The sequence below is a fragment of the Triturus cristatus genome, chromosome 7, assembly GCF_964204655.1.
Source record: "Triturus cristatus chromosome 7, aTriCri1.1, whole genome shotgun sequence".
NCBI classification, from domain to species: domain Eukaryota; kingdom Metazoa; phylum Chordata; class Amphibia; order Caudata; family Salamandridae; genus Triturus; species Triturus cristatus.
This window is the reverse complement of record NC_140590.1, coordinates 1,647,379,716-1,647,392,589: the sequence shown is the minus strand read 5'-3', so window position 1 is coordinate 1,647,392,589 and position 12,874 is coordinate 1,647,379,716. Positions and strand designations below refer to the sequence as shown.

The 12,874-nt window shown below is 41.5% G+C and overlaps 1 protein-coding gene across 2 annotated transcripts in view; it reads left to right on the top strand.

Moving 5' to 3' along the window:
• The window catches only part of COL20A1 (collagen type XX alpha 1 chain), a 537,383-nt gene that overhangs the window by 99,082 nt on the left and 425,427 nt on the right, over nucleotides 1-12,874 (top strand). For both annotated transcript variants that reach the window (XM_085619699.1, XM_085619698.1), the window contains exon 3: nucleotides 1,357-1,467. In XM_085619699.1, the coding sequence (XP_085475825.1) occupies nucleotides 1,357-1,467 (111 nt within the window). The remainder of the gene's footprint in view (nucleotides 1-1,356; nucleotides 1,468-12,874) is intronic.

Here is a 12,874-nt window from a genome sequence, read left to right as displayed (position 1 = left end):
CTTTTTCATTCATCAGACTTTAAAAAAAAAAAAATATCACTCAAACCTAATGTCTTCGTCTTTGCTTGTTCTGTCTGAAACAACTATGGTTGACATGGCTGACCCAGAAGGCATGCTTGCCTCACGAAAGCTGTCAGAGGGGCTGCCCTGCATAGAATGCCTGCTCCAATACCATTCCTGCCAGTGTCACGTCCACTAGAAAGGATTGACAGACTAAATAAGGCAAGGGACAGATAAGAGGACGACAGGGCATCCATAAATTTTTGTGTGACTGTCCCATTACCTTCCACCGCTAAGTCATGTCCTCAGACTTCTTTTACTTAAAAGAACCAGTGAAACCAAGAAGAGGTGGGGACCAAATGGTGCCAAATTGGGAACTGGTTAGCTAACACTTCCCGATACATCGATGAGTGATTGATACCCATCAACACCCTCTCACAGTCATATCAGATTCAATGGAATAAACATCCTCACACACCACACATACAAAAAAAGTGATCAATACCAGTACACAAGACATTATAGAACACTGACTTCACCAATCAATATTCTCATGCGCCCTTATAGGGAAGTTATGCCATACCAATCCAAACTACTACACACCAACATAGACCAATCCAAACTACTACACACCAACATAGGCCAGTATAAACTGCTACACACCAACAGAGACCAATCCAAACTGCTACACACCAACAGAGACCAATCCAAACTGCTGCACACCAACATAGGCCAATCCAAACTACTACACACCAACATAGGCCAGTATAAACTGCTACACACCAACAGAGACCAATCCAAACTGCTGCACACCAACATAGACCAATCCAAATTGCTACACACCAACAAAGGCCAATCCAAACTGCCACACACCAACATAGAAAATAAATAATTCTGTCAAATATATTTAAATTGGAAACTCCAACTTTCTGTGCATTTCATATTGAGGGTTTGTTCACATTTCTTGACTCTTCTCTATGATCTCCTCTCTGCCTTATCCTAAATATCAATTTTCTGAATTTGGAATTTCTAGAAGACTCTTTTTCATTGACATTACAGCAAGTAACTTGTTAGCCATATGGATTTCTGTGTACTAGCTAATCATAGCACCACTGACCTGAGCCTTGTTTCATAGTCACAATCTGTATCATTTTATAAAATTACATTGAATTTAGTAAAAATCCTAAGTCGACCAAAAGTGGGGGTAGAATATAGAGCTATAGAGTAGAAATTTCACAATAATATTTTATTGGAGGATCACTTATAATGCTGCTGTGTGGGAGTCAGGATCTCCCATTGATCGAGTCTCCTTTGTTTTGCTTTGAACTTACATAGATGTTCTTTTTATCTTCACAGGAACCAATCGCCTAAAGCTGACAGTGCTCTCAGAGGACAGGCTGCAGATGAAGTGGAAGGAGACAGAAGGCATCACGAATGGATACAAGGTCCGCGTCAAGCCAATGGCAGGTATGTGCGTGGCAGCGACTAATGCTTGTAGCATGCGCGACTTCCTGTGCAGGTGAGTACACACAGGATGGGAGATTAAACTTAGGGAGGGAGGAGAGTGCATACAAAGGAAACAGTGACACAGTTATTGATACTCTTGCATCAGTAGCAGTCTAGATGTAAGGCAATTTCTTCAAACTGTACCCTAAAATTATTTAATCGAATGCCCCTAAATAAAATTCAATTTCTATTAAAAAAATTATAAATTGTTAAATACTGCAAACAAGCTAAAGCATTTTTGTGAGTCTTTATGTCACATGTTCTAACAAATATAGACTAAAGTCATTTGCAGTGGTTGTTTTCTTTTTTTTATTGAGCAGAGCAAAATAAGCATAACAAAAACAGTTGTCAACAGGAGATATAGCTAATACTTCAAAAAAAGAAGTTTTCATTATACCTATAAACCAACATGGATCAAATACCAGAACATAGAAAAAAGCATATTGTAACAGTAATCTGGCAGCATCTTAAACCATTTATAAGTGAGCAAATCTTACTTATTAAAATGCTAAAGTGCTATAGTTTCTACAGTACCCAGAGAAAATCACCCTAAACTGTTCAAGGACCAATACATTATCATTTTATTTTTTTGGCATAAAATCACATGCATAAATGGATGGAGAAAGGCATGTTACATCTATGGTTCAGCTACATCCTTAATTTTTGGGCGCTACTTGAAACTGTATCGCAACCATTAACAAATGTATACGTTTTACAGGCAAAAGTGCTATAGTGCCTTTTATGTGTGCATATCCAGCACACCAAAAGTGCAACGTGCTAAACCACCAAAGTGCTAAAGTGCAAAATCTATAACATTTCTATTCCCACCATGGTTTCAAAATTCGTAAAATACTTCCAAACAGAAGTGATTTTTCTTGTAGCGCCTACCCTCCTGGCATATGCTTCTTCAAACATCATAGTTCGTTTCATTTTGTTTATCCACTTTAAATAAGCGAGTGCGTCTTCAGACCTCCAATTCTGGAGGATTAAAGAGCGAGCAACAAGAGAGCAAATCACAATAAAGGTCTGCTCTGCTTTTGTCAGGTCTCCCCTTAGTTTAGAAATGCCGACGAGGGCTACCGCGGCCTCTGGATCAAGCCTCTTCTGGATTGCCTGGCTTATAGCCAAGAAGATCTTAACCCAGAATGACTCTAGTTTTGAACACATGAATAATGTGTGAAGCCAACCCCCTTCCCCTTCTGCCTGGCATCGGAAACATCTATTCTCCACTTCCGGATATCTTTTGCTGAGAGTTTTAGCAGTATAGTATGCCAACCACTGAGACAGAAAGGGCATCCTTTTAAAATTGGCTGCACTTAGTGCCTTACTGCCTAACTGGGATATTGACTGCCAGTCCTGGCTAGACAATGTACAATTAGTTTCACGTGTTACTCTTCCTAAGAGTTTCTCGACCAAGGGGGATTCGTTGAATTTCCTCAGCTGAGAATACCAGTTGCCCACCCCACTTAGTTTGTCTTGATATAAAACACTCACCTGCTTAGTTGGGGCGCCACTTAATGTAAGATTATATCTATTAATAAAATGTACAATCTGTAGATACTCAAAAAAGCCCAGCTTGTTGTGTTTGCCGTAACTATTTTGGGCCTCTTGCCAGGTAATTATTTTATTATTCGTGAGAAAGTGCCCCAGTTCTTCTAAGCCACAGTCCTTCCAGTTTTTAAGACGACTAGAATGGATTTGAAGACCCACACTTTTGCATTCTGCTAACTTTAAATAGTGGCATCGGGAAGAGCCAGCTTGTTTAAAAAAGGATTTCAATCTAAAGGCATAATCCTGTAACGTCTTATATCTAGTCCTCTTCGGCAATTTAGCTATTTTTTAAAAATATCGACATTTGCAAGCCAGATTCCTGTACCATTATAGCTAAGAAAAAGTTGTCTAATAATCCATTTGGTTCCAGCAAACGAGCTGTAAGGTCTAAAATCGCTGACTAAGTTTGAATTTTCTGCAATGCTAACCCACCCTGATTAATTTCTAGCTGTAGTATTGCTAGCTTGACCCTGGAAGCATTTTTACTCCAGAGAAATTCCCTAAACATTGACTGTAGCTCTTTAAAAATATTGATTTTTAAAGGTACATTAATAAAAAGAAATACTAGTAGGAGATGTATGGACATTTTTATGAGGGCTACACGGCATATTAAGGTTAAAGGTAAAAATGACCAATTGTCAAGCAATACTTTGATTTTATTCTGCATTGTTTGATAGTTTAAACTGAATAGCTGCTCATAGTGATTAGAGACGAATATTCCCAGATACCGTACTAGTTCCGCTTTCAAAGTCTGGGATTTGAGGTTTGAGGGGAGAAAATCACAGTTGGTATTTAAAGTTAAAATCTCGATTTTATTTTGATTTATTTTGTAGCCCCCAATCAATTCAAATTGGCTAAATTCTGTTAATACCCGGTCCAGATTCAGGCTCTGAGGACTTAAATATAAAACACTATCATCTGCGAACAGCTTTAATTTCGCCATACCCAGCATTGGAGCTCTAATTTCCAAATTGTCACGGATTCTTGCGGCCAGGGGCTCGATAAAGAAGGTAAACAGTAAGAGGGACATCGGGCACCCTTGTCTGGTCCCGCGATTGATATTTACTGTCCCTATTTGATTTGCATTTATCACCACCTGGGCCTGGGCACCCTGATAGGGGTTCTTCTAAATATCTATGACCTGGGCAGGGACACCAAATTTACCCAGACCAAAGAAAAGTGCGTCCAAGTTCACCAGGTCAAACGCCTTTTCAGCGTCCACCATCATGATGAGCGTTGGGGTTTCATTATTTTTAAAGACGTCGAGAGCCTGAATTAACAACCCGGTATTTGAGGACATTGACCTTCCAGCGATAAATCTGACTGGTCTCTATGAATCAGTTCCTGGGCTAGAGGAGTAAAACGTTGGGCCCAATCTTTCATTAGAATTTATAGTCGGCGTTTAAAAGACGAATCGGTCTATAAGAATTAACATCTTTGTGTTTTTTGCCCTTCTTCACAAAGCTTATGATTATAGATTCTTTAAAACTTGAGGGGACACAGCCCCCCTTCTTAATATTGTTGAACAGCCTTGTCAAGAAGGAGATCAATTCCTTAGAAAGTGTCTTATAAAATTCTATAGGCAGCCCATCGATTCTACAGGCTTTCACCCCAGCAATAGATTTCAGAACTGTTAACATTTCTACTTCTGATATGTTAAGTTGGATTTGTTCCACGCGCAAATCAGACAAACTGGGGAGATTTACCCTCTCGAAATATTCCTGAATTAAGTCTGATCTAACCGCATATCTAGTGGCGTATAGCTGTTGATAATGCTCCATGAAGACTTGGGCTATGCCATCCTTATCCATTATCGTGTCACTGGTCTTTGGATCTATGATCTCGGGAATTAGAACTGCTTCCTGTTTGGTCTTATTTAACCCGGCTAGCAATTTCCCAACTATTTGACTGTCCTCGTATACACGTTGTTTATAAGTCCTAGAGCTATTTATCTCTTCAATTAAAAATAATTCTATGAGTGCCTGTTTCGCCTTTTCGAGCTGATTCCCTACTTCCCCCTCCCCCTGTACCGGGGTATTTCTCTGACTCAAGGCACTATCCACAGCCTGCTGAGGTTTGGCAATTTTGGCACGTCGTTTTCTTGACTGGGCGGCCGACAAAGCTATCATTTGCCCATGCAAAGCTGCCTTAAACCCCCCAAACTGAAAATAATTCTGCCATTCCTTCATTAATCCTAAAATACTCCAGAATCCATTCTCTTACATCAGCTACCCATTGAGGATCCTGAAGGAGGAGGCGATCCATCTGCCACCTAGATCTTGTCCTCCTTCCCTCCTCAATTTCCAGCTCTAATTTTACAAAGGAGTGATCAGAGAATGCATTAGCCCCTATTTCAGTATCTATATGGTTCAACTATCGAGATATAAGAAAAAAATACGAGAAGCCGTAGCTGTTGCCGTATATTTACTCTTAGTCTTGTTAATTTGGCACCAGGGGTCTAACAGATAATACTCTTGTTTTATGGCTTCCAGGACTTTTTTAGTTTTTGGTTTTGATTGCTTCTTGTTTTTATTAGAGGTGTCTTTCCTCAAATCTTGAATAACATTAAAATCCCCTCCTAAAATGATCTGCCCAGGTGTCCCCCTGAGTAACTCACTGACTTTCACTAGTTCTGAGGGATCGTCTATTACTGGGTCGTAGTAGTTTAAAAAATGTAATTCCTCCCGTTTAATTTTACCTCGACCCATATCCATCTTCCAACGGGGTCTCTCCGGATTTGACCAAATTCCCAAGGCCAACCTCTACAAAAGTAAATAGCTACACCTCTTTTGGCCAACCCAGCATATGCATAAAAAGCATGGGAAAATACTCTAGGAAGAAAAAGCTTTGGGGAATTGGTTTTTAAATGGGTTTCTTGAAGAAATAACACTTGTGGAGCAAAAGAAGCCAACCACCTTAAAGCCCTCCATACATTGTTGGTTTAGCATTCCATTCACATTAACCGAGATGATACAGCACTTACTCGTCATTTATAAAATATTTCGTACTACAAAAAAAATCTCAAAATCCTGCTTTCCTTACTCCATTTGCTAATGCTCTTTTTACTGCTATACCCTTCCCAGAAACCACCCCCCACCCAACAACCCCCCCCCTCCGGAAATGTGGACAACCACACTAGCCACATCTCACCCCCCCTACTTCTCTGTTGTGTGTCATGGAACTACACCATCGGTGACCCCCCGAATATAAGAACTTCAATTATATACTATATGTCATTTCATTTTGAAGAGGAGATCTCCAGAAGACCCTGTGCATCTTCTAAATTTAAAAACATATGACATTTTCTCCTCACAAGGACACGCAACTTGGATTGTTGGGCTATTGACGCCTGTATGCCTTGAGCTTTAAGAGATAAAGAAGTTTAACAAACTCTTTGTACCTGCGTGCAGCTACAGATGACATGTCAGAAAATATACGACATTTCGAGACTTTGTTAATAGGAAATTGTCTCTGTTGTATTGCTTTAGACAGGATCCGTTATTTAAAACGGTTGTCAGCGAAGTTGACCAAGATGGTATGTGGAATCTTTGAGTTTGGAAGGGGGTGAGAGGGAACTCTATGTGCCCTTGTTATAGTAAGATCTCCAGTGAGTTCGGGCACAACCTTGTGCTTAATAAATGATTCAACCCATTGTAATGTTTGAGGTCCCTCACTCCCCTCGGGAACCCCTACTAATCGTAAGTTCGAACGTCGTGAGTGGTTCTCAAGTTCCTCGAGTTTGTTCTCTAGAATATTCTGATCCTTTGTAACGTTGTTTACTTTCAGAAGCATGGAACTCATTTGGTCCTCCAACTGGGATATCCTTGACTCTGCTTCTTGAATTCTTACAGGAAAGCAGGCCACTGCTTCTTCAATCTTCCCGAGGCGCTGGTGGAGAGAGGCTGTCTCGTTTTCTTGGGATCTCTTCATTTCTCTTATCTCTTCTAAGATAGGATTTAACATGGTCTTAATATCCATCTGTTTAGAAAGAGCTCCTTCTGTTGAAAAATCCACAGATTCCGACATTTCCTGCTGTGCTTTCTCTTCCCCCTTTTGACCCCCCGGGGGCTGGCCTGGAGGTTCAATATTATCTCCATTAGACCACTGGGGCAGAGCCTGTAGCTGTTCCTGGGCCCCAAGATGCATTTCCTTGATTCTGCTGCTGATGTCTGGACGAACTGAGTATTCAGCTGTGGGGGAGAATGAGCTAAAGTTAAGGATGCAGCCTCACCCCCCCAAAGTTTGACCGGAATCTTGTGCTGTCACATCAACTAAGGAGGGAGCGTGTCCAAGCGCCGGGGTCTGTAGTAGAGACGATATAGATGAGATCTGTCGGGGGCTATTATGAATGTCTTCTGTCCCTTCTTCCGACAGGCGGTTGAGCTGTAAATTTGAGGGGTGCCGCCTGAGATTTATTTTTTAGAAAATAGAGGAAAGTCTTTAGTGCTTTTTGCCTCATCTTTGTTGGGCCCTGCTGTGGATTCAGCAACCTGTTTTTTCTCCATAATTGCAGGACCGTCCATTTGCTTCTGCATCACTAGAGCCCCACCTTTCAGGAGAGGCTCAGGAGGTTCTTCTTTAGAACTCTCAAACCTTGAATTAAGGCCAGGGCGGTTGACGGTATGTTCTGCTCTGGCTGCTGAAGATAGCGCTTTAGCCTGCGCTAAGCGTGTTTTAGCTTTCATCCCCGCCACTGAATCGACTTTAGCAACAAGATTCAGCTGCTTTAGATGTTTCCCCATTTTTTGCCTTTTTTTTACTCTCTCCCCTTATAACCTCAGAACGTTACATTTGGTCCACAGTGGTTGTTTTCAATGTATCACTATAAATATATACAAAGTAAAGCATAACAAACAAGCCTACCATTTTTTGTGAGATTGCGGGGTTCAGTTAAAAAATAAAACAAATGGTCAAAAACAAAGTTATATCTTACTTTTCCTGCAATCAGTCCCATCTGTAAAATAAAATAAAATATTAGAAACAAAAGAAACAAAAAGTGTAAGGGACTTTAAAGGGGGCATAATACATTTTGACAAAAACTGCTATTAAGTTTTGTTTTTTATTTTGCCACAGTATCATACCTAGCTGGCAAATGGCCCAGAATCATACAATAGTTCTTCTGTGAGCCATTCCTGTCTTTTTAAGCAAAAGTAGTGTACATGCTGGAATTTTTCACCCATATTTACAATGTTAAATGTAAAATTAGAAGCTTCAAAATGCAATGTGATGTGGGCAGAAATACCAGTATTGTCTGAAGATGTTTCACAGGAAATGTGGCCACTTTGCAGCTCTGAACATATTTAATAACTGAACAGTTATGTTCAGTTGTAACTTTTAAAATAACCAATGGTGTTTCAATAGCATGATTGTTTATAAGAAGTAAGGGAGTAAGACTTTAGAAAATAAAAATGGTGGCCCTAAAGCCCTATCCCAGAATGGGTCACGGCCACTATATTTTCTTTCATGAAAATTCCAGCATGATCTTTGTCTGCTTTCACCAGGACATACTAAATGCTACTCTTGGTCACAGCTTGGAGCTCCCTCGCTCCACCAACATCGTTTCACATCCCAAGGGATCCCGCTTCACAGTTTGAAGAACTATTTTTTAATAACTTTTACCCAGTCTTCACAGCAGCCATGCTGCTCTACAACATTGTTAAAAGACATTGTCAAAGCCAATAGCTCTCACATAGGAGTGTGTCGCTGCCTTTGTCAATGCTTGTGTGCATTCTGTGAAGGACAAACAGGTCTCCAAACACTGATACTGAGCCCTCACCACTGCTTGCATTGCGCCACTAGGAGCTCAGGTACACCAAATGTTATATATTTTTTTAAAGGGCTGTATTCACATTTCGAGATGGCCACCCCTTTTTCAATATTTCTGTAAAACTTAATCACAAAAAACATTCAAATACTTTCACACCTGCAAGAATTTAGCATTTAAATGTTTTTGAAGTAAGGATTTACAGTAAAGAATCAGTAATCTATGAAAAACATTTCTACTTTAAAAAGCTTAAACAATAAATATGTTCCCAAATCATCTCCAGAACTTTCCTGTAATCTCATGAATTATTACACACTATGATAAGGCTGTTGTTCTCTTTCTCCTAAGCTATGAGAAATGTGATGAAACCTCCTGCAGTTCCAATATTTGTTTATGTAGAATGATGTCATGTAGTTGCCCGGGTAACCCAGGAAGGGCGAGTACAATCAAGTTCTGCATGAGTCTTTAGTTGAGAGATGTAATCAATTAACTGTGTGCCAAAAAGTGAATTCAGATTGCTCATTAAGTGAAGCATAAGGAGTCCTGCGTTACATTGGTGTGGTAATGCTTCATACGGAATATTCCAGTATTACTGATATTGTGGGGTGCTGTAATTTCAAGAAGCAGTATTACTCAATTCTGTATACAATTTTTGTTATGTAGCTGAATGGACAATTTTTCTCAAATGTTGTAGCCACAAATTTTGCAGACTTTTGTCGGTTGAGAAATGGATTCGAGAATAAAGTGTTTTGTTGGCGACATTATCACCCCTGTTGACATCTCGACTAACTTTTATACACGTGGCATGCCCTTGCATACACTTTTCATTCATGATACCACAAACCTTAACTTGGCAAAATAACACATCATGTGTGGCAAATTTAATGATATTTAGCTAAATTACATTTTTACAGTATTGCAGAGACCTATTATTGCAACACCACTATGAGCTTTGCCCCTCAGAATGAGGACTAACCATGGAAATAGGCGTTTGTGCGTCACATTCACTGGAAATATATGTTGAGGGAATCCTGGATTGATATCTGCTCCACAAAATTTAGATTTAGCTGGTAACTCCCATCAATAGCCATATCAGTATTTACACAAAACCTGAAAAAAATAGGGTTAATTTAAGCAAAGAGAAAGAAGGTGGCCTAGTTCAAACCTATAAATAATTATCTGCTTCTGGACAGAGTTCATTTTACAGGGAGACACTAGTCTTAGAGATGAAGTTCTGTATGGATGAGTCAGAATTCACCTGAACTTTTTGGCAGCTTAGGCGTGATATTCCTTTTAAAGTAAATATCCCTCCAGGCACCACTGATGGAAATGGATGACAGAACATGCACTGTGAATGACTTCATATTGGCATCGAATGCAGGATGAGGCTCTCGTCCCACTGAGGCAAACTGGTCCTGTCACCTTAGGCTAGATATCAGTAGCTGAAGAGGCAAGGCGCCACAAGCCAACACAACACGGAGGGAGGTCAGATCTAATGTCTCATTCCTCTCAGAAACAGCCCTGAGAGCCTTACATATTGCTTATAATGTGGACTCTGATCAGAACCGACTGAACCTTTAAGACACACTCAACTAAGTATGTCCTGAGTGACCTAAAGAACATTCTGAACTTGCCGAAGCTTATTAGGAATAATATTTTAGGCAGGATTCAAAGTCTCTTGATATATACACACACCTATGTTGAATAAAGACTTACCTTACACATGTCATTCCAAGACAACTCCAACTCCTCCTTCTCAAACCTCATTAGAAAATATGTCACCATTATAAAAGAAAGAAAATTAATTCAACATCCAGGTGGTTCGCCCCAAATCTCAACACTAAGCGAAAATCTGTATGTGCCATTCAAATGGCACACATGGAGAAAATCCCAATCCAGGGCCCTTTGTGTCCTACTTAACAAGCATTTGCAATGCAATAGGTCTCGCATTTGCGAAACTTTCAGCTACTGGCATTGTAAATTACAAAGCTTTTATCTATGTGTTGATTTTAAAAACAGATAAATAAAAGGCATTGTCATTTACAATGCCAATAGCTTAAATTTCGCAAATGCAAGACCTATTGCATTGCATATGCTTGTTTTTAGAGTGCCCAGGCCAATATTTAAACCACCGAATCCAACCCTGCCCATTCCCCTGCCTGAATAAATACTGTAAACACGAGCAAACTGTGGCCACAAAGCAGGGCTAGCATGCAACACAGAAATCAGGACGCACAAACGATAAAATGTTCACTCGCATGCACACAACGCTCACTCAGAGGCACCCAACTCAGATATTCCACTTTATCAACTACAGCTAGGAGTAACAGGAATCCATTTTGTTGCACACAAGGAAACTGATCAATCTTAACCAAACGAAGCTGGGTGCAAGATAAGTTCTCCTAATTAACTTCAGTGGAGTTCTACTTTGGGGGGAGGAGGGGCACTCAAGTGACGACTTCTTAAAATAACAGAAGCACAAGCACACAAACTACTCTGCCGTCTTGCATGCTCAGCTGAACACACGCAACGCAACTCTAACCTGCACGGCTCATGCTAATGCTATTTCTTTCATAGGTCGCGCTGTCACATCCATCAACTGTGTCCAATGATGTGATTGATGGCTTTGAAGGAAGTCCATACGCCCTCTAGGAATCGGGTGGCAACTGCCATGCTCCCATGAATGGGTCTGGGCATTGCGGTGTGACCCAACTATCCAGGCGTGTCTGCAGCTTGCAATTAAATACTGTAATCTTACCTGCCGTATATTACAGAGTAGGTCAATCAATACATATTATTTCTAAAGAAGTCTCTTTTGCGCCAATTATAGTTACACCCTACTAACAGCGTCCCAACAGCGATTTTAGAAGGGTGTTGGGGGTGGGAAATCAAGGCACAGGAAATACGCCTAACATAAATTAAAGAACAGTGTCCCACGAACTGCGAGTGGAAGCGCTGCGCTGAAGCAAGCAGCACCCACTTCTCATTGCACACAGTTCACCTCCTTGGGCATCTTCTGCCTGCTTGCGCTCCTTTCCCTTTAGGTCTGGCTAAATTTGGAGAGCCAGAAACGTCATGTTGTCACTGCTGTTTCCCCTGCCTCTGCTTGGGAGCCTCGCTGAGACCTGCGGGTAAAGAGATAAAACAGCAGCGATCTTGGAAGCGGAGGGGGCGGGCAAACAAGGCAGAGGGAGACAATCTGAACATAAATGAAAGAACAGTGTCCCGCGAATGGTGTGCGGGCGCTGGGAAGATTGAACCAGTGGTGCGCGGGCACCACATAGGAGCGGGGGGGCGAGGGAGCCTGTCGTCTGTGACGCGCGCTGATGCGCGTCCTAGACATGGACGGGAATGGGCGGGGCAAAGGCGGGACATGCACCCGCCTTTGTCCAATCCCGTGCTGTTTTAGAAAAAGAAAACACGCTAAAGCCAATGTCGGGTGGCGAAAGCCTGCTCACACGCACGAGCGTGTGAGCAGCTTTCAGAACCCCCTTACAAGAGGTAAGGGGGTTCGCGAGCAGTGCTGCGCACTGCAACGCTAGGCACAAGACCTAAAAAGGACTAGAACTTTGTACAAACAGAATGCATATCAGACCAAATCTAACTTCTAGTGGAGGAGTGTGGCTCAATGGTTAGAGCGGCAGACCCTGAAGCAGAGTTCTGGCCAGGGACCAGGGTTCGATTCCTGCCTCGGCGGGGCTCGGGCTCAATTTCCTCGGACCTGTCTATTCTCGCCTCGGTGCCTATTCTAATCACGGGCCCCACGCTGCAACTCTGGGCAATAGCTTGCTTAGCCTCCACACCGGCCCCAACAGCACTAAGGATGCCTGGCTTCACCCTGGGGGTGCCCAGGAGTGGACACTTCACAGGGAAAGCCAGGAGGGGTTCCACAGCGGTATGAGTATCAGCGCCAGGAAACCGCAAAGGCGACACCGCAAGGTGGCCGTCTGGTGACAGTGCGCTCTATAAGTACCTTGACATTTACATTTACATTTAGGAAGCTATTGAACTACATCAGCAATTGCTTAAACAAATTATTTGATTTTGCAAAAG